General features: G+C 45.9%; 2 protein-coding genes across 4 annotated transcripts; one reads left to right on the top strand and one right to left on the bottom strand.

The window, feature by feature from the left end:
• Nucleotides 1-1384: 1384 nt before the first annotated feature.
• Nucleotides 1385-10344, bottom strand: LOC133631016 (transcriptional activator protein Pur-alpha-like). Of its 2 annotated transcripts, XR_009821385.1 has the most exons (3): nt 10251-10344; nt 10094-10156; nt 1385-1603 (listed from the first exon to the last, which is right to left on the bottom strand). XR_009821385.1 is itself a non-coding variant. In XM_062022950.1 (2 exons), exon 1 carries the CDS (start codon nt 3951-3953, stop codon nt 3495-3497), a length of 459 nt encoding a protein of 152 aa, XP_061878934.1. In that variant the 5' UTR covers nt 3954-4009; the 3' UTR covers nt 1385-1603; nt 3399-3494. The 2 variants fall into 2 exon arrangements, 1 of the variants encoding a protein (XP_061878934.1); XM_062022950.1 differs by lacking the exons at nt 10094-10156; nt 10251-10344 and adding an exon at nt 3399-4009.
• Nucleotides 10345-10543: 199 nt separating this feature from the next.
• On the top strand, nt 10544-21689 carry LOC133631013 (cytochrome P450 7B1). 2 transcript variants are annotated; one of them, XM_062022943.1, is made up of 6 exons: nt 10544-10689; nt 10972-11108; nt 11189-11788; nt 15233-15439; nt 20983-21161; nt 21227-21688. In XM_062022943.1, the coding sequence occupies exons 1-6, from the start codon at nt 10625-10627 to the stop codon at nt 21524-21526; spliced, it is 1488 nt and encodes a 495-aa protein (XP_061878927.1). In that variant the 5' UTR covers nt 10544-10624; the 3' UTR covers nt 21527-21688. The 2 variants fall into 2 exon arrangements, with proteins under 2 accessions (XP_061878927.1, XP_061878929.1); XM_062022945.1 differs by lacking the exon at nt 10544-10689 and adding an exon at nt 10726-10852 and having other exon boundaries at nt 21227-21689.
• The last annotated feature ends 944 nt before the right edge of the window (nt 21690-22633 follow it).

Below are 22633 nucleotides of genomic sequence, written 5' to 3'. Positions count from 1 at the left end.
AGTTTCACCCGCAGCATTGCTGGCTGGATGACGGTGAAAGCACTGGAGGAGTCAACATGACTCGCCGCACTTCCCATGGTTTTTAGGTGGGTGAGAGCCCGATGCAGCAGGTAGATAAACTGCAAGTGGTCCGTTGCTGAGACTGTCTGCGCACGAAGGTGGCTGAGGATGATCCTCTCAATGGTCTTCATGAAGTAGAAGGTCAGGGCAACAGGTCTGAAGTGGTCCGGCACCTTGGGATGAGGTGTTTTAGGGATTGCTACCACACAGGAGGTCTTCCAGAGTGTGGAGACTTTTTCCAGGCTGAGGCTCTGGTTAAAAATGTGTGGACCACACCAGTTAACTGGTCCGCACATTCTTTAGGTAGCCTGGAACTAACCTTGTTCCTTCCCTATTCCCCCATCACTTGATCCAGACTGCAATATGCGTGTGCTTTTCCTTTTTTTTTTAAATTTTCATATGTTTTGTTGTGGCGAGTCTGCATGGCTTCCTGACTTGATAATCACTGTATTAACTTAGATATTGAACTAATGCTGCTTTTTACTGGGGAAAAAAACAATAAATAAAAAAATACATATAAACCGTACAGGTCAAAAGTTTGGAGACACCTTCTCATTCAATGTGCTTTCTTTATTTTCATGACTATTTACATTGTAGATTGTCACTGAAGGCATCAAAACTATGCATGAACACATGTGGAGTTATGTACTTAACAGAAAAAAAAGGTGAAATAACTGAAAACATGTTTTATATTCTAGTTTCTTTAAAATAACCACCCTTTGCTCTGAATACTGTTTTGCACACTCTTGACATTCTCTCGATGAGCTTCAAGAAGTAGTCACCTGAAAGGGTTTTGACTTCACAGGTGTCATAGTTTTGATGCCTTCAGTGACAATCTGCAATTTAAATAGTCATGAAAATAAAGAAAACGCATTGAAATGAGGTGTGTCCAAACGTTTGGCATGTACTGTATATAAATATATATATAGTAGCTGCTGTTAGCGGCAATTCATACATTTATTCATTGATTTAATACATATAAATACATTAAATTTAATGAATAATAATTGTGCAGTGAATTAATGTTAATGCAAATGTATTGATGTAAACCATGAAAATAAGAGGGGAACATCGTTTTTGTTAACTTCCGGGAGGGTGGACAAAGTATGTGTGGTACTGAGAGAGCAACAGAAAATTGTGGATGTCGGACTCGTTTAGAAAAGTTGTCAAAAGTTTCTGTAAAGAAGATTTCTATCTTATTCCCCTAAGAGTCTAAGTGGCCAATGAGGTAATTATTTAAGTAGTATTCGAAATGTGTGTTGTTTCAGGTAATATATATACATTTTTTGTGTGTTTCCTCTCCTCAGTGTTACCTTTGCTGTTTAAAGCGGACAGTCCAAGTTTATGGAATAACAGGAGTTGTGCGGAACACCGACTCAAGGGCCTGAAGAAAAGATTCGAAAGAGATAAACAATATCACAAAGACAATAAAATACATGTATGAAACACATGGCGATGCAGGAAAGGTACCTCCTGAAGAACTAAACAAAAGACCTGCCTGGTACATACCATACCACGTGGTCTAGCTACCATCCTCAGAAACCTGGAAAGATAAGAGTAGTGTTTGACTGTCTGGCAAAGTATGATGGAGTTCCGTTGAATAGTCAACTGTTGACAGGGCCAGAGTTAACCAACACACTAGTAGCAGTCCTGTGCAGATTTCGCAAAGGTCCAGTGGCAGGGATGTGCGGTGCAGAACGCATGTTTCATCAGTTCAGAGTTAGAGTGGAAAACCAAGACTATTTGCGCTTCCTGTATCGGGACAACCAAGATTTCCGATCTACTCCATCTGTCTATCACATGCGTGTCCGCCTGTTTGGTGCTGCTTCCTCAAATACATCGCGGCACAAGGTCAAAGACAGTTTGCTGAAACAACAATAAGGTTCATTAGGTCACATTCAGCAACCGTTCTTAAGAACACATTTTGTTCTTAGGCCCACTTACGAATTTTTAAGGAGATTTTTGTATTCACCAATGTTTTCTTAGCTGGGGTTTGTTCGTAGGTAGGAACAAAATATACGAGTGCTCCAGAGGGTGGCCTATTTGTTCTTAAGTGTGACAAGTTCCCTTACTTCTATTGTCTAGTGTTACATTAATATCATATATATATAGATAGATAGATCGACATCTATCTATATTTGTGTACATTAGTTCTCTTCTAATATACACAAATATAGATAAATAGATTGTTGGATAGATACATAGATATAGATAAGACAGACAGACATATAGCAAAATGAGCAATATATAGACCAGTGGTTCTTAACCTGGGTTCGATCAAACCCTAGGGGTTCGGTGAGTCGGCCTCAGGGGTTCAGCAGAGCCTCCGACGCGGAGGTTAAGACACTCCCGACTCATCGTGTAAATAAAAACTTCTCCCTGTCGGCGTATTATGGATACCCCCAAACAATGTGCTCTCTAATTTTCCATATGTGTGAGCAAACGCAAAAACTCCTTGAGCATTCAGTGGAGCACATGTGAGCGACGTCAGACCTGCAGCACACCTGTCCCAAACCTGACTAAATAACAAGTTCAATGTTTTATTATTGTAATCAAATGACAGCAGTCATTTCCATAAGATTATTTTCTAATATAAGTGTTTTGGCCCACTTACAATGACTATAACATATTGTTTTTCATGAGCTGTGTACTATAGTATTATATGTCTGGGTGGCCAGGTCCTGTTTTGGAAATAATGTGTATCCCTTTTAGTTCCCACTAAAACATTCACATGTTGCACAATGAGATGTAAACATGGGATCATGTGTACATTCCTGTAACTTTGTTTGTAAAATATATCCATCCATCCATCCATTCTCTACCGCTTATTCCCTTTGGGGTCGCGGGGGGCGCTGGATCTTTATTATTATTTATTAAAATACTATATTTTATATAGTATGATTTAACATAATAACATCATTTTATGATTACGGTTCGGGTTCTGTGAATGCGCATATGAAACAGGTGGGGTTCGGTACCTCCAACAAGGTTAAGAACCACTGATATGGGTGAGGGCGGACCTACGTCACTTCCGCCTACCAATCCCCTAGCAACCGGGAATTCGTTGAAAACAAACCAGCTCACAGCGAACACAGCATTGACAGAAAAAGCATTTAACGAGCGTTGTGGCTTGGAAGTCGGCGTTAAATCCTTCATTTACGCATTTTTACTTATTCGCATATCGTGTGAAAAAACGAAAATGTATTATTTGCGTCAGACTCGTCTCATTGAACTTTAAAGCTTCTCAGACTTAGCTTAGCTTGCTAGTTAGCTTAGCCTGCGCGTTACTAAGAAAGAGACGCGGAAGTTATCAACAACTTTGTGTGAACACGCCGTACTTGTTGGAGCCCACGTCGAAGAAGAAGCGCTTGTTGTCCACAGTCATCGACGAGCCCTCCGGCAGCTCCGCGGGCTCCTCGTCCACGCCGTAATCGTCAATAAGTTTGGCCAAAGCGTCGCGGAACTCGATAAGTCCCTGCGCCGGGAGCGCGATGGTCTGACCCCAAGCCGGGCCCCCTGTTCACGGTCTGTCGGATCCTCAAGAACCGTCCCCGCTGGTTCTCTTTCATGTCCATGTAGTACTTCCGATTCTCCCGCACTAAGAACTCGCTTTTCAGGGCCCGCTGCGGCTCATCCAGCACCATGCCCGGGTTACTGGGACCCAACTGGGGGTAGTGTTCGATGAAGTCCCCCAAGTAGTCGCGGAACTCAACCGCCACCGACATAGACAGCGTGAGGCGGCTCTTGTTGCCACCGGCCCCGACTTCGGCTGCGAGCCATTTGTCTCGTCTCTGTGGGCTTTTATCACGCTTTGGCAGAACAAAATACAACCTTTGTTTTCCCTGTTTCCAGTTGTGGTTAGCACAACCAAAAACAACACAGTTTTTCGGCATTTTGGAGGCAGAATGACGGGTTTAACCAGCGTAGGTCGACAGGTTAAAGAGTAATGGCAACGATTTGTTTTCAACGCCAGTCTGGTTGCTATGGCTCGAATAACCCGTATGTAGCTCAGTTGCCCGGATGTCGGCCCTCACCCATAGACATTTCAAAATACCGTGTGCGCGCACGCACGCACGCTACAAGATGCCGCAGGTCGTGCCCTGGGGCCGGGAGGGAGCGCATATTTGCCCGAAGTGACGAATATTTATTTGAACGCTTTAGGCAGTCCCCCCTTTCTTAAACTTACGTTTTGACATTATGTATTTCCCCCGCGGGATAATACGAATTTCTCTTCTGTAATCTGTTTGTCATTTCTTTCTTTTCCGCCGGAATTGTGCCCTTATATGGGGAATTAAGGGCGTTTACCTATGCATATTGGGGTAATAAGGGCGTGTTTATATGCAAATCAGCAACTTAAGAACAGCAGGTGGGAACAATTGGGCCACTTAAGAACACGTCATGAATTTGAATGGACTCCTCTTAGGAAATCACTTCGGAAGAAAGATAAGAGGAAAAGTTAGGAACTTAAACTGAAAAGTAAACTGAGAAAGTTGATTTGAAACTTTCAAGGATTGCTGCAGTATATCGAAGTGAAGATGCATGTTTACGCAAGGTGCATCTGCTAATCAGTGACTCTGCATTAGATGAGCACGGAAGGAGACTGCAGTAAACCAGTATACTTGAACCATACTTGCCAACCTTGAGACCTCCAATATCGGGAGGTGTGTGTGTGTGTGTGGGTGGGGGGTGTGGCTAAGGGCGTGGTTAAGAGGAGAGTATATTTACAGCTAGAATTCACCAAATCAAGTATTTTGTATATATGATATATATATATATATATGTATATATATATATATATATATATATATATATATATATATATATATATGTATGAAATACTTGACTTTCAGTGAATTCTAGCTATATATATATTTTTTTATATTTTTATATTTTATTATACATATAAATAAAAGACATACTTGAATTTCAGTGTTCTGCAGGCTATCCAGTAGGTGGCAGTATTGTCCTGTTTAAGAGTGTCACAACATTGCTGTTTATGGCAGACGAACTGCTTTACGGTAGACTAAACGTGACTGCTGTTGTTGTGTGTTGTTACCGCGCTGGGAGGACGTTAATGAAACTGCCTAACAATAAACCCACATAAGAAACCAAGAACTCTCTCTCCTTGTTGTGCACTCTACTCTCTAAAAGCCGTAGATGTTATGACGTTATTGGGCAGGCAAGCTGCTGGGAAAGCGGACGTGAGAACGGCTGTCCCCACTCAGGTACGCATTGAGCTGGAGGGGGCGTGGCCTCCAGCTCCGGCTGAATACCGGGAGTTTGTCGGGAGAAAATCTCTGCCGGGAGGTTGTCGGGAGAGGCGCTGAATACCGGGATTCTCCCGCTAAAAACGGGAGGGTTGGCAAGTATGACTTGAACAGACCTATCCACAACACTGTCACATTATTAGAACACACACATTAGTTTACAAGTTATCATAAAGTCATAAGTGATTGGGCGGAGTGCAGCTGTTTTTAGAGGCAATTCATGCATTTATTATTCCATCCTTTCATCCATTTTCTACCGCTTGTCCCTTTCGGGGTCGCGGGGGGTGCTGGAGCCTATCTCAGCTGCATTCGGGCGGAAGGCAGGGTAAACCCTGGACAAGTCACCACCTCATCGCAGGGCCAACACAGATAGACAGACAACACTCACACTCACATTCACACACTAGGGTCAATTTAGTGTTGCCAATCAACCTATCCCCAGGCGCATGTTTTTTGGAGGTGGGAGGAAGCCGGATTACCCGGAGGGAAGCCCCGCAGTCATGGGGAGAACATGCAAACTCCACACAGAAAGATCCCGAGCCCATGATTGAACTCAGGACTACTCAGGACCTTCGTATTATTGATATATATATTTATATATAATACCGTGGAGGGGGCGTGGCCTGCGGGCCTGCCGCGGAACGGGGTGTGCCAGGACTGGCCTCGAAGACAGCGACAGGTGAGTAGATGGCCCAGGTGGGCCTTGTTATCTAACCACCTGTCGCCTTTATTAGCAGCAGCCGGAATGAGACGCGTGGTTGGAGTTGGAGGTGCTGATGAGCAGCCGCAAGGGAAAATAAATTTTGCTGGAAAGCAGAAGCCTGTCGAGATTGATGACAATAAAACAGTGTTATACCCTGAATTCCGGGCTCTCCTGGCAGTGTGTGGTGGTCCGAAGAACCCACTAGAGGGCAACCTCTACAAATACATTATATATTTTTGTATTTTTGCCATGTACAATCTATGATTAATTGACTGTTGATGTGCTTGTATGTTTGTAATCATGAAAATAAATAAAAAATATCAGTAACAACAAAAACAACAGTATGTCAACTGTGTATGGATTTTTTGTGAAACATGTCTATCATAAAGGTATCTTTTGAACATGTCTCGTCCAAGCATATTATATAGATTTTGAGAGAAAATATTCCTCAGAATTGTTATGCCTCCGGCTTGCACAATGACCTACAGTAATTGTAATGGTGTCCCTTCTGTACTGATATCTAATTTGCATATATATAATTAAAACCACCAAATGTTGACAATGAAGGGCTTTATAACAGTGGTAATATAACTATAGATATCTGAAAATATACTGACCAGTTTGAAATGCTGGTAGACTGTTAGGGCTGTCAGGTTGTTATAGAGAACTTCAACATTTTCTAAAACATGTATATAGGTGAACAAGACTTGTGGAATCAAATACATTTCTATGAACATTTCAGTTCATTTACATATGAACCTGTCTATGAACGCTTGAAACAGTTTGTCACAATTTAAAAAAACATGTCAAGGATTGAATACCAATATACCCGTTATGAAAAGATTGGATAAAAGAGGTTGAATTATGTCCAGAGTCAATGGTAGTATATTGCGTACGTACACCATGCTTGACGGTAGGTAAGGTGTGCCACGAGAACCACTGAAAGTCTACTGGGGAAATTTGTCACAATATTCTAATGAATGATAGAGCATGATGTGGCAAGGAATACGTTTGGGGTAGAGATGTCCGATAATGGCTTTTTTGCCGATATCCGATATTCCGATATTGTCCAACTCTTAATTACCGATACCGATATCAACCGATACTGATGTATACAGTTGTGGAATTAACACATTATTATGCCTAATTTTGTTGTGATGCCCCGCTGGATGCATAAACAATGTAACAAGGTTTTCCAAAATAAGAGAACAACTTCAACTCAAGTTATGGAAAATAATGCCACCATGGCACTGCCATATTTATTATTTAAGTCACAAAGTGCATTATTTTTTTTAACATGCCTCAAAACAGCAGCTTGGAATTTGGGACATGCTCTCCCCGAGAGAGCATTAGGAGGTTGAGGTGGGCGGGGTTGAGGTGTGGGGGGGTAGGGGGTAGAGGGTAGCGGGGGTGTATATTGTAGCGTCCCGGAAGAGTTAGTGCTGCAAGGGGTTCTGGGTATTTGTTCTGTTGTGTTAATGTTGTGTTACGGTGCGGATGTGTTTGTCATTCTTGTTTGGTGTGGGTTCACAGTGTGGCACATATTTGTAACAATGTTAAAGTTGTTTATACGGCCACCCTCAGTGTGACCTGTATGGCTGTTGATCAAGTATGCCTTGCATTCACTTGTGAACGTGTCAAAAGCTGTAGATATTTTGTGACCAGGCCGGCACGCAAAGGCAGTGCCTTCAAGGTTTATTGGCGCTCTGTACTTCTTCCTACGTCCGTGTACACAGCGGCGTTTTAAAAAGTTGTACATTTTACTTTGTGAAACCGATACCGATAATTTTGAAACCGATACCGATAGTTTCCGATATTACATTTTAAAGCATTTATCGGCCGATAATATCAGACATCCCCAGTTTGGGGTGAAAAAAAAAAAATTTATAAAGCGCCTTGTCATTCAATAATTTACATGTTCTTTTTTATGTAAAACGCCCTCCCCCCACAAACGGAGCATGTTCTGCGTTTAGGGCAGGCTTGATATCTTTCATTCAGGTGGAACCAACATTAGTTACGTCAGTATAGTTTAATGTTAAGGTTGGATGATGTTCACTGCAATACGTTGTTGTTTGGATTTGTCTGGCTGTGTGATTTGTCATGGCTGTGCATGACCGAAGATTGTATACTGAGAGAGGATGATTTACCGCATGCGGACATGATGTCCTACACAAAGTACATTTGCAGTCAGTCATATCATCTTCTTTTTGTCACTTCAAAAAGATACTGAGAACATGACCTTGGTGTCCTTAATGGTAGCTACGGCCGTGTTCTCGGCGAACCTTCACTTCCCACACTTTTTAACTTTCTGAATTGCGGGCAATGTGGTGCAAAAGCTTCCCGCAATTTTTGTGAGTGGAGCAGCCCCACACTGCACAACAGGGCATGTTTAGACAAAAAAAAACCTCTCCAAGTGGAATGAGGAAGTGCAGTGTACGCACAGCTACAGATGTGGCCAGCTCAAAGTTAGAAGCAAACATGGAGCCCTGTAGTCACCTGAAGGGCTTTTGACTAATTATTCAGGAGATGGTCTGGCCATACTCTCTCTGATTGGAATCCATCCCATTTGGGTCCCACATCAACCTTAAGAAAGTAAGTGACTTTACTATAAAAGTGGGTGACATTGTTATCACCAGGAAAGATGAGGTCACCTACCTAGGTTCCATTCTAGAGGCTAACCTTTCCTGTGATAAAATGGCAACCAAGGTAATCAAAAAGGTCAACCAACGAACGAGATTTCTCTATAGAATCTCCTCTCTGGTCAACAAAAGCACCATGAAGATTCTAGCGGGAACTCTCATTCAACCCTTTTTCGATTACGTATGCACCTCCTGGTACCCTAGCACCTCCAAAACCCTCAAATCTAGACTCCAAACATCCCAGAACAAGCTAGTCAGATTACTTCCAGACCTCCAGCCCAGATCACACCTCACTCCTACCCACTTCTCCAAAGTGGGCTGGCTCAGGGTGGAGGACAGAGTAAAACAACTTGCACTGAGCCTAGTCTATAAAATCTGCTACACCTCCCTGATACCCAAGTACATGTCAAACTACTTCCTTAACGACCGCCAAAACCACAACACCAGGGGGCGCTCCATTAACCACGTTAAACCCAGATTCCGATCTAACAAAGGGTTTAACTCCTTCTCTTTCTATGCCCCATCAATATGGAATGCACTTCCAACAGGTGTAAAAGAAAGGGCATCTCTATCCTCCTTCAAAACCGCATTAAAAGAACACCTCCAGACAACTTCAACCCTAAACTAACACCCTCCCTTCCACATCCTACCTCCCCGGATTGTAAATAATCAAATGTAGACACTTATTCTTATGCTTTCTGATCTCTCTCTCTATACATGCTGTACATATCCTACCAAGTCAGTCTTACACTTTTCCAATGTCCATTTCTCTGATGATGCAATTGTTGATGACTGAAGTGTTGATATCAACCAAACCTAACCCCCCCTCCACATCCCACACCCCGGATTGTAAATAATGTAAATAATTCAATGTATATACTCTGATGATTATCTTGCGTGATGACTGTATTATGATGATAGTATATATCTGTATCATGAATCAATTTAAGTGGACCCCGACTTAAACAAGTTCAAAAACATATTCGGGTGTTACCATTTAGTGGTTAATTGTATGGAATATGTACTGAACTGTGCAACCTACTAATAAAAGTTTCAATCAATCAATCAATTGGTCAAAAGCCCCTCACGTGCTAGGGGACTATGTTGAGGACGAACTTTTGATTGATTGAAAATGTTATTAGTAGATTGCACAGTACAGTACATATTCCGTACAAGTGACCACTAAATGGTAACACCCGAATAAGTTTTTCAACTTGTTTAAGTCGGGGTCCACGTTAATCAATTCATGGTAAACCCAGCTGAAACCGAGTTGGCTATGGGTTTGAGAGTGTCATTACTGCCACTAGTGGTGGGAAAGTGTACAACAACTGAGTATTGCCGCGTCCCTGAGAAACAGCTGAGAAACAAATATTTTTTGGCGGGCCCAACAAAAGGCCCCAGAAACCCTGGAATATAAAACATACCGGAGGTGTTATGTCTTCCGTTAGTGGAACTGGAAGAGGTGTCAGCAACCACAGGACCCAGACCTGGATAACCGGGTGAAAATAGATGCTGATGTAAGGAATTAGGATAAATAATATAAAAACGTTTGTCTTCAACAATTACTTTCTATTTACGCACATTTGGACTTCATACTCAAGTACAAAAGTTTCTATTTTGAAAAACATTCCAAAACAAGTCGCAGCAGGAACAAACCTTTTTGACTAAAGAAAAGTCAACAAGATTGATAGGCTGTGACTCCGCCCACTAAAGTAGCGTTCATGTATTGATCCAAAAAAAAAAAAAAAGAAGGTATTTTTCTACTTTACTTCATGACGTCACGCTTACATTTTTTTTTTTTGCAACTTGACTTTTGGGAATTCCGGGAATTTTTATTAGTGGGGGTCCATTTCCGGTTGAGGGGGTGAAGTTCTAAGATCCGCCTCCTAGTAACCGGAAGTCACGCACGTCCTGTTGCTCCGTGTGCACTTTTTAGTGTGTCGGCGCGCGTGAAGATGTTCCCGCCGCTGCTGCTGCTGCTCGCGCTTGTGCTCGTACTCGTCGTCTCCCGTCGCAGGAGGTGCGTGCACGCGCGCCAAACATTTGCTAATGTCACGTGATGTGTTTCTTTGAGCTTGTTGTTCCAGTGGTTCGTGACGTCATGTGGTTACAAAAGTGTCAATCAGTAGGTCAACGACTGGCTCATGATAGTCCATACTTGCTGAGCTGTTTTTTGCTGAGAGGTTGTTTTTTTTTGTTGTTTTTTTAATAATTGATTATTGCATGTGATCAATCAGATAAAACAGCTAAATTAATTTGTTATGTTATGCTATGCTGTGTTGGTTTCCTGTCTTGGGTGCAGACGGGATGGCGAGCCGCCGCTAATCAATGGCTGGATTCCTTTCATCGGGAAAGCTTTGGCGTTCAGGAAAAATGCTCACAGGTTTCTGGAAGCGCAGAAGAAGAAATCTGGAGACATTTTCACCGTTCACATTGCAGGTCGGTGGCCGTGGCAGGGGAGGGGGCGTGGCTACACTAGTGTGGCAGGAAGCTAACGTGTGAAGGTTTGTGGCGTGCAGGTCGATACATGACCTTTGTCATGGACCCTCTGATGTACCCCGCCGTCATCAAACATGGCAGACAGCTGGACTTCCACCAGTTCGCCAACAAGGTGGCGCCGGTGACCTTCGGCTACCCGCCCGTCATCAGCAAGAAGTTCCCCGGCCTGAGCGAGCAGATCAAGCGCTCCTTCCATTTGCTTCACGGAGACCACCTTACATCGCTGACGGAGAGCATGATGGCCAATCTCATGATTGTCCTTCGCCAGGACCACCTGAGCCAGGACGCGGCCTGGAGGACGGCCGGCCTGTACGACTTCTGCATGTCCGTCATGTTTGAGGCCACCTTCCTCACCATGTACGGGCGGCCGCCGCACGCCCTTCGCCACAACCGAATGGCGGCACTGAGGGACGACTTTGTCCGCTTCGATGCCGTCTTCCCGCTGCTCATTGCTCAGATACCCATCTGGCTTCTGGGACGCACCCGGAGCGTCCGCTGCGAGCTGATCCGCTTTTTCCTGCCGCACAGAACGTCCAGCTGGTCCCGCACCTCGCAGTTCATCAAACGGCGGTCTGAGCTTTTTGAGCAGCAGCACTTATTGCGAGATGTCGACAAAGCGGGTACGACGCTTTGGACCCACCAATCACATCAGTGGCCAGCTGCATTAGCATGCTGATTACTTGTTTGGATGGCTTTTCACCTACTATCTAGCTACACGATGAGCCGTCTGAACGGCTACATGACTAACTACACTACTGGTGATATGAACAGCTACATGACTAACTACACTACTGGTGATATGAACAGCTACATGACTAACTACACTACTGGTGATATGAACAGCTACATGACTATCTACACTACTGGTGATATGAACAGCTACATGACTAACTACCCAACAAGTGATATGAACAGCTACATGACTAACTACACTACTGGTGACACGACAAGCTACATGACAAGTGACATGAACAGCTACATGACGAGCTACACTACTGGTGACACAACAAGCAACATGACTAGCTACCCAACAAGTGACATGAACAGCTACATGACTAGCTACACTACTGGTGATATGAACAGCTACATGACTAACTACACTACTGGTGATATGAACAGCTACATGACTAACTACACTACTGGTGACGTGAACAGCTACATGACTAACTACACTACTGGTGACGTGAACAGCTACATGACTAACTACACTAATGGTGATATGAACAGCTACATGACTAGCTACACTATCGGTAACATGAACAGCTACATGACTGGCTACACTACTGGTGATATGAACAGCTACATGACGAGCTACACTACTGGTGACACCGCAAGCTACATGACTACCTACCCAACACAACAAGTGACATGACCAGCTACATGACTAGCTACCCAACAAGTGACATGAACAGTTACATGACTAGTGACACGACAAGCTACATGCCTAACTACCCAACAAGTGACATGAACAGCTACATGACTAGCTACACCACTGGTGACACGACAAGCTACATGACAAGTGACATGAACAGCTACATAACGAGCTACACTACTGGTGACACAACAAGCTACATGCCTAGCTACCCAACAAGTGACATGAACAGCTACATGACTAGTGACACAACAAGCTACATGCCTAACTACCCAACAAGTGACATGAACAGCTACATGACTAGTGACACAACAAGCTACATGCCTAACTACCCAACAAGTGACATGAACAGCTACATGACTAGCTACACCACTGGTGACATGACAAGCTACATGACAAGTGACATGAACAGCTACATGACGAGCTACACTACTGGTGACACAACAAGCAACATGACTAGCTACCCAACAAGTGACATGAACAGCTACATGACTAGCTACACTACTGGTGATATGAACAGCTACATGACTAACTACACTACTGGTGATATGAACAGCTACATGACTAACTACACTACTGGTGACGTGAACAGCTACATGACTAACTACACTACTGGTGACGTGAACAGCTACATGACTAACTACACTAATGGTGATATGAACAGCTACATGACTAGCTACACTACCGGTAACATGAACAGCTACATGACTAGCTACACTACTGGTGATATGAACAGCTACATGACGAGCTACACTACTGGTGACACGACAAGCTACATGACTACCTACCCAACACAACAAGTGACATGACCAGCTACATGACTAGCTACCCAACAAGTGACATGAACAGTTACATGACTAGTGACACGAAAAGCTACATGCCTAACTACCCAACAAGTGACATGAACAGCTACATGACTAGCTACACCACTGGTGACACAACAAGCTACATGACAAGTGACATGAACAGCTACATAACGAGCTACACTACTGGTGACACAACAAGCTACATGCCTAGCTACCCAACAAGTGACATGAACAGCTACATGACTAGTGACACAACAAGCTACATGCCTAACTACCCAACAAGTGACATGAACAGCTACATGACTAGTGACACAACAAGCTACATGCCTAACTACCCAACAAGTGACATGAACAGCTACATGACTAGCTACACCACTGGTGACACGACAAGCTACATGACAAGTGACATGAACAGCTACATAACGAGCTACACTACTGGTGACACAACAAGCTACATGTCTAGCTACCCAACAAGTGACATGAACAGCTACATGACTAGTGACACAACAAGCTACATGCCTAACTACCCAACAAGTGACATGAACAGCTACATGACTAGCTACACCACTGGTGACATGACAAGCTACATGACAAGTGACATGAACAGCTACACTACTGGTGACACAACAAGCAACATGACTAGCTACCCAACAAGTGACATGAACAGCTACATGACTAGCTACACTACTGGTGATATGAACAGCTACATGACTAACTACACTACTGGTGATATGAACAGCTACATGACTAACTACACTACTGGTGACGTGAACAGCTACATGACTAACTACACTACTGGTGACGTGAACAGCTACGTGACTAACTACACTAATGGTGATATGAACAGCTACATGACTAGCTACACTATCGGTAACATGAACAGCTACATGACTAGCTACACTACTGGTGATATGAACAGCTACATGACGAGCTACACTACTGGTGACACGACGAGCTACATGACTACCTACCCAACACAACAAGTGACATGACCAGCTACATGACTAGCTACCCAACAAGTGACATGAACAGTTACATGACTAGTGACATGACAAGCTACATGCCTAACTACCCAACAAGTGACATGAACAGCTACATGACTAGTGACACAACAAGCTACATGCCTAACTACCCAACAAGTGACATGACTAGCTACACCACTGGTGACACGACAAGCTACATGACAAGTGACATGACGAGCTACACTACTGGTGACACAACAAGCAACATGACTAGCTACCCAACAAGTGACATGAACAGCTACATGACTAGCTACACTACTGGTGACACGACAAGCGACATGAACAGCTACACAACCAGCTACATGAATAGCTACAGGACCAGTTACATGACTAGCAACATGAATAGCTACACAACCAGCTACATGACTAGCAACATGAATAGCTACACAACCAGCTACATGACTAGCTACATGAATAGCTACATGACTAGCAACATGAACAGCTACACAACTAGCTACAGGACCAGCTACAAGACTAGCTACATGAATAGCTACATGACTGGCAACATGGACAGCTACACAACTAGCTACAGGACCAGCTACATGACTAGCTACATGACTAGCTACATGACTAGCAACATGAACAGCTACACAACTAGCTACATGACTAGCTACATTAATAGCTACACACCTAGCTACATGACTAGCAACATGAACAGCTACACAACTAGCTACAGGACCAGCTACATGACTAGCTACACAACTAGCTACATGACTAGCAACATGAACAGCTACACAACTAGCTACAGGACCAGCTACATGACTAGCAACATGAACAGCTACACAACTAGCGATATGAACAGTTATACGCTTGGTTGTTGATGCCGCACTTGTGACGGCAGCCATGTTTTCTTTGCTTTTCCAGCGCACCACTTTGCCATCTTGTGGGCTTCAGTGGGAAATACAGTTCCGGCCGCCTTCTGGGCCGCATACTACCTGCTGAGTCACCCGGTGGCCCTAGAGGCGGTCCAGCGGGAGATCCACGACGTCCTTAAGCAGAGCGGCATGGAGTTCGGTGGTGACGCTGACGTGACGCTCGGTAGAGAGCTACTGGATAAGCTACTTTATTTGGGTACGCCAGTTCCTGTTACCTGGCATGTTACTTCCTGCGAGCTGACTCGCTACTTCCTGCAATCTTGTTCGTTACTTCCTGTGACCTTGCTTGCTACTTCCTGTGACCTTGCTCTTTACTTCCTGTGACCTTGCTTGCTACTTCCTGCGACCTTGTTCATTACTTCCTGGGACCTCGCTTGCTACTTCCTGCGACTTCGCTCACTACTTCTTGCGACTCCGTTTTCTACTTCCTGTGACCTCGCTCACTACTTCCTGTAACCTCGCTTGCTACTTCCTGCGACATCGCTCACTAATTCCTGCAACCGCTCTCACTACTTCCTGCGACATCGCTCACTACTTCCTGCAACTGCGCTCGCTACTTCCTGCAACCTTGCTCACTACTTCCTGCAAAAGCGCTCGCTACTTCTTGCGACTTCGCTCACTACTTCCTGCAACCGTGCTTGCTACTTTTTGGGACTTTGTTTGCTACTTCCTGCGAGCCGGCTCGCTACCTCCTGTGACCTTGCCCACTACTTCCTGCAACCTTTCTCACTACTTCTTGCAACCGCGCTCGCTACTTATTGCGACTTCGTTTGCTACTTCCTGTGACCTCGCTCACTATTTCCTGCAACCTCGCTTGCTATATCCTGCGACCTCGCTCACTACTTCCTGCGAGCCGGCTCACTATTTCCTGCGACTTCGCCCACTACTTCCTGCAGCCTTGCTTGTTACTTCCTGCAACCTCGCTTGTTACTTCTTGCGACTTCGTTTGCTACTTCCTGTGACCTCACTCACTACTTCCTGCAACCTCGCTTGCTACTTCCTGCGACATTGTTCATGGCTTCCTGCAACCGCGCTCGCTACTTCTTGCGACTTTGTTTGCTACTTCCTGTGACCTCACTCAATACTTCCTGTGACCTCGCTCACTACTTCCTGCAACCTCGCTTGCTATTTCCTGCGACCTCGCTCACTACTTCCTGCGAGTCGGCTCGCTATTTCCTGCGACCTTTCCCAATACTTCCTGCAACCTTGCTCACTACTTCCTGCAACCGCGCTTGCTACTTCCTGCAACCCCGCTTGCTACTTCCTGCGACCTCGCTCACAACTTCCTGCGACCGCGCTCGCTACTTCTTGCGACTTCGTTTGCTACTTCCTGTGATCTCACTCACTACTTCCTGCAACCCCGCTTGCTACTTCCTGCGACCTCGCTCACAACTTCCTGCAACCGCGCTCGCTACTTCCTGCAACCTTGCTCACTACTTCCTGCAACCTTGCTTGCTATTTCCTGCAACCTCGCTCACTACTTCCGGCGAGTCGGCTCACTATTTCCTGCAATCTTGCTTGTTACTTCCTGCAACCTTGCTGGTTACTTCCTGCAACCTTGCTCACTACTTCCTGCAACCTTGCTCACTACTTCCTGCAACCTTGCTCACTACTTCCTGCAACCTCGCTTGCTATTTCCTGCGACCTCGCTCACTACTTCCGGCGAGTCGGCTCGCTATTTCCTGCAATCTTGCTTGTTACTTCCTGCAACCTTGCTCACTACTTCCTGCAACCTTGCTCACTACTTCCTGCAACCGCGCTCGCTACTTCTTGCGACTTCGTTTGCTACTTCCTGTGACCTCGCTCAATACTTCCTGTGACCTCACTCACTACTTCCTGCAACCTCGCTTGCTATTTCCTGCAACCTCGCTCACTACTTCCTGAGAGTCGGCTCGCTATTTCCTGCAATCTTGCTTGTTACTTCCTTCAACCTTGCTCACTACTTCCTGCAACCTTGCTCACTACTTCCTGCAACCTTGCTCACTACTTCCTGCAACCTCGCTCGCTATTTCCTGCAACCTCGCTTGCTATTTCCTGCGACCTCGCTCACTACTTCCGGCGAGTCGGCTCGCTATTTCCTGCAATCTTGCTTGTTACTTCCTGCAACCTTGCTTGTTACTTCCTGCAACCTTGCTCACTACTTCCTGCAACCTTGCTCACTACTTCCTGCAACCTTGCTCACTACTTCCTGCAACCGCGCTCGCTACTTCTTGCCACTTCGTTTGCTACTTCCTGTGACCTCGCTCAATACTTCCTGTGACCTCACTCACTACTTCCTGCAACCTCGCTTGCGATTTCCTGCAACCTCGCTCACTACTTCCGGCGAGTCGGCTCGCTATTTCCTGCAATCTTGCTTGTTACTTCCTGCAACCTTGCTTGTTACTTCCTGCAACCTTGCTCACTACTTCCTGCAACCTTGCTCACTACTTCCTGCAACCTCGCTCGCTATTTCCTGCAACCTCGCTTGCTATTTCCTGCGACCTCGCTCACTACTTCCGGCGAGTCGGCTCGCTATTTCCTGCAATCTTGCTTGTTACTTCCTGCAACCTTGCTTGTTACTTCCTGCAACCTTGCTCACTACTTCCTGCAACCTTGCTCACTACTTCCTGCAACCTTGCTCACTACTTCCTGCAACCGCGCTTGTTACTTCCTGCAACCTTGCTCACTACTTCCTGCAACCGTGCTCGCTACTTCTTGCGACTTTGTTTGCTACTTCCTGTGACCTCACTCAATACTTCCTGTGACCTCGCTCACTACTTCCTGCAACCTCGTTTGCTATTTCCTGCGACCTCGCTCACTACTTCCTGCGAGTCGGCTCGCTATTTCCTGCGACCTTGCCCACTACTTCCTGCAACCTTGCTCACTACTTCCTGCAACCGCGCTTGCTACTTTCTGCAACCCCGCTTGCTACTTCCTGCGACCTCGCTCACAACTTCCTGCGACCGCGCTCGCTACTTCTTGCGACTTCGTTTGCTACTTCCTGTGATCTCACTCACTACTTCCTGCAACCCCGCTTGCTACTTCCTGCGACCTCGCTCACAACTTCCTGCAACCGCGCTCGCTACTTCCTGCAACCTTGCTCACTACTTCCTGCAACCTCGCTTGCTATTTCCTGCAACCTCGCTTGCTATTTCCTGCAACCTCGCTTGCTATTTCCTGCGACCTCGCTCACTACTTCCTGCGAGTCGGCTCGCTATGTCCTGCGACCTTGCCCACTACTTCCTGCAACCTTGCTCACTACTTCCTGCAACCGCGCTTGCTACTTCCTGCAACCCCGCTTGCTACTTCCTGCGACCTCGCTCACAACTTCCTGCGACCGCGCTCGCTACTTCTTGCGACTTCGTTTGCTACTTCCTGTGATCTCACTCACTACTTCCTGCAACCCCGCTTGCTACTTCCTGCGACCTCGCTCACAACTTCCTGCAACCGCGCTCGCTACTTCCTGCAACCTTGCTCACTACTTCCTGCAACCTCGCTTGCTATTTCCTGCAACCTCGCTCACTACTTCCGGCGAGTCGGCTCGCTATTTCCTGCAATCTTGCTTGTTACTTCCTGCAACCTTGCTCACTACTTCCTGCAACCTTGCTCACTACTTCCTGCAACCGCGCTCGCTACTTCTTGAGACTTTGTTTGCTACTTCCTGTGACCTCGCTCAATACTTCCTGTGACCTCACTCACTACTTCCTGCAACCTCGCTCACTACTTCCTGAGTCGGCTCGCTATTTCCTGCAATCTTGCTTGTTACTTCCTGCAACCTTGCTCACTACTTCCTGCAACCTTGCTCACTACTTCCTGCAACCTTGCTCACTACTTCCTGCAACCTCGCTCGCTATTTCCTGCAACCTCGCTTGCTATTTCCTGCGACCTCGCTCACTACTTCCGGCGAGTCGGCTCGCTATTTCCTGCAATCTTGCTTGTTACTTCCTGCAACCTTGCTTGTTACTTCCTGCAACCTTGCTCACTACTTCCTGCAACCTTGCTCACTACTTCCTGCAACCGCGCTTGTTACTTCCTGCAACCTTGCTCACTACTTCCTGCAACCGTGCTCGCTACTTCTTGCGACTTTGTTTGCTACTTCCTGTGACCTCACTCAATACTTCCTGTGACCTCGCTCACTACTTCCTGCAACCTCGCTTGCTATTTCCTGCGACCTCGCTCACTACTTCCTGCGAGTCGGCTCGCTATTTCCTGCGACCTTGCCCACTACTTCCTGCAACCTTGCTCACTACTTCCTGCAACCGCGCTTGCTACTTCCTGCGACCTCGCTCACAACTTCCTGCGACCGCGCTCGCTACTTCTTGCGACTTTGTTTGCTACTTCCTGTGATCTCACTCACTACTTCCTGCAACCCCGCTTGCTACTTCCTGCGACCTCGCTCACAACTTCCTGCAACCGCGCTCGCTACTTCCTGCAACCTTGCTCACTACTTCCTGCAACCTCGCTTGCTATTTCCTGCAACCTCGCTTGCTATTTCCTGCGACCTCGCTCACTACTTCCGGCGAGTCGGCTCGCTATTTCCTGCAATCTTGCTTGTTACTTCCTGCAACCTTGCTCACTACTTCCTGCAACCTTGCTCACTACTTCCTGCAACCTTGCTCACTACTTCCTGCAACCGCGCTCGCTACTTCTTGCGACTTTGTTTGCTACTTCCTGTGACCTCGCTCAATACTTCCTGTGACCTCACTCACTACTTCCTGCAACCTCGCTCACTACTTCCTGAGAGTCGGCTCGCTATTTCCTGCAATCTTGCTTGTTACTTCCTGCAACCTTGCTCACTACTTCCTGCAACCTTGCTCACTACTTCCTGCAACCTTGCTCACTACTTCCTGCAACCTCGCTCGCTATTTCCTGCAACCTCGCTTGCTATTTCCTGCGACCTCGCTCACTACTTCCGGCGAGTCGGCTCGCTATTTCCTGCAATCTTGCTTGTTACTTCCTGCAACCTTGCTTGTTACTTCCTGCAACATTGCTCACTACTTCCTGCAACCTTGCTCACTACTTCCTGCAACCGCGCTTGTTACTTCCTGCAACCTTGCTCACTACTTCCTGCAACCGTGCTCGCTACTTCTTGCGACTTTGTTTGCTACTTCCTGTGACCTCACTCAATACTTCCTGTGACCTCGCTCACTACTTCCTGCAACCTCGCTTGCTATTTCCTGCGACCTCGCTCACTACTTCCTGCGAGTCGGCTCGCTATTTCCTGCGACCTTGCCCACTACTTCCTGCAACCTTGCTCACTACTTCCTGCAACCTTGCTCACTACTTCCTGCAACCTTGCTCACTACTTCCTGCAACCGCGCTTTCTACTTCCTGCGACCTCGCTCACAACTTCCTGCGACCGCGCTCGCTACTTCTTGCGACTTCGTTTGCTACTTCCTGTGATCTCACTCACTACTTTCTGCAACCCCGCTTGCTACTTCCTGCAACCTCGCTCACAACTTCCTGCAACCGCGCTCGCTACTTCTTGCGACTTCGTTTGCTACTTCCTGTGACTTCGCTCAATACATCCTGCAACCTTGCTTGTTACTTCCTGCGACTTTGCTCGCTACTTCCTGTGACCTTGCTTGCTACTTCCTGCCGCCTCGCTCGTTCCTTGCTGCAACTTCACGAGTAACTGCCTGCGTCCTTGTTCGCTACTACCTGCAAGTTGACTAGTTACTTCCTACGACCTCGCTCGCAACTTCCTGCAGCCTCGCTCTCTACCTCCCGCACCCTCGCTTAGCTATGCGTTCTTCTCAGAGAGCGCCATCAAGGAAAGTCTCCGCCTGTCGTCGGCGTCCATCAACATTCGTGTGGCTCAGGAGGACATGTCTTTGCGTCTGGACGCCAAGCGCAGCGTGTCGGTCAGGAGGGGCGACATCATTGCCTTATACCCTCAAAGCATGCACATGGACGCCGACATTTACGAGGAGCCACAGGTACGGCTAATCGCCTGCGTGTATTGAGCCCTAATTGTCCTTGATGTCCACTTGTGTCCCGCCAGGCGTTTCGCTACGACCGCTTTGTGCAGGACGGCAGGGAGAAGACGGACTTCTTCAAGGACGGACACAAGCTTCACTACTTCCTTATGCCTTTCGGATCGGGATCGTCCAAGTGTCCCGGACGCTTCTTCGCCGTCAATGAGATCAAACAGTTCCTTTGTCTCCTGCTGCTCTACTTTGACCTGCAGCTGGAGGCCGGGCAACCCGCTGCCCGCCTCGATGCCAGCCGGGCCGGCCTCGGTGTCCTGCAGCCCACAAACGATGTGCGCTTTCACTACAGGCTGCGGAGCAACGTGTATTAGCATCGTTTGATAGCATCGTTTACACAGCTTGGACCTGAAAGTTCAGCATAAAAGTGATGTTGCATGTGTTGCACGTGTTGACAAATAAAAAGGTGAAAAAGTCATGTGCAAACAGGTTTAATGATTTTTTTTCATATCAACAAACAACTCTAGAACTGAAATAACTAAAATAACCTAACAAGCAGAAAACCTGGGGAGACCTAACATGTTGCAAGTGTTAGCATGATCCACTAAGCTAATAGAATATGTGGGAAGTATTCATCAAGGTATATATTTATATAGTATATGTGTATATATATAATATGTAAATATTACATATACAGTCGTGGTCAAAAGTTTACATACACTTGTAAAGAACATAATATCATGGCTGTCTTGAGTTTCCAATAATTTCTACATCTCTTATTTTTTTGTGATAGAGTGATTTGACCACATACTTGTTGGTCACAAAAAACGTTCATGAAGTTTGGTTCTTTTATGAATTTATTATGGGTCTACTGAAAATGTGACCAAATCTGCTGGGTCAAAAGTATACATACAGCAATGTTAATATTTGGTTACATGTCCCTTGGCAGGTTTCACTGCAATAAGGCGCTTTTGGTAGCCATCCACAAGCTTCTGGTTGAATTTTTGACCACTCCTCTTGACAAAATTGGTGCAGTTCAGCTAAATTTGTTGGTTTTCTGACATGGACTTGTTTCTTCAGCATTGTCCACATGTTTAAGTCAGGACTTTGGGAAGGCTATTCTAAAACCTTAATTCTAGCCTGATTTAGCCATTCCTTTACCACTTTTGACGTGTGTTTGGGATCATTGTCACCCAACTGCGCCCAAGACCCAACCTCTGGGCTGATGATTTTAGGTTGTCATGAAGAATTTAGAGATAATCCTCCATTTTCATTGTCCAATTTACTCTCTGTAAAGCACCAGTTCCATTGGCAGCAAAATAGGCCCACAGCATAATACTACCACCAGGTGTTCCTGGGATTAAAGGCCTCACCTTTTCTCCTCCAAACATATTGCTGGGTATTGTGGCCAAACAGCTAAATTTTTGTTTCAATCATCTGACATCACATGGACAAAGATAAGATCTTCTAGAGGAAAGTTC

This window comes from Entelurus aequoreus, linkage group LG16 (genome assembly GCF_033978785.1).
Source record: "Entelurus aequoreus isolate RoL-2023_Sb linkage group LG16, RoL_Eaeq_v1.1, whole genome shotgun sequence".
Classification (NCBI taxonomy): domain Eukaryota; kingdom Metazoa; phylum Chordata; class Actinopteri; order Syngnathiformes; family Syngnathidae; genus Entelurus; species Entelurus aequoreus.
This window is presented reverse-complemented; position numbering and strand designations above follow the sequence as displayed.

Coding starts and splice junctions, on each gene's coding strand:
- LOC133631016 (XM_062022950.1), bottom strand. CDS start 3,953: ATGCCGAAAAACTGTGTTGTTTTTGGTTGTGCTAACCACAACTGGAAA.
- LOC133631013 (XM_062022943.1), top strand. CDS start 10,625: ATGTTCCCGCCGCTGCTGCTGCTGCTCGCGCTTGTGCTCGTACTCGTC. Junction 15,440..20,982: donor GGATAAGCTACTTTATTTGG/GTACGCCAGTTC, acceptor CGTTCTTCTCAG/AGAGCGCCATCAAGGAAAGT. Junction 21,162..21,226: donor ACATTTACGAGGAGCCACAG/GTACGGCTAATC, acceptor GTGTCCCGCCAG/GCGTTTCGCTACGACCGCTT.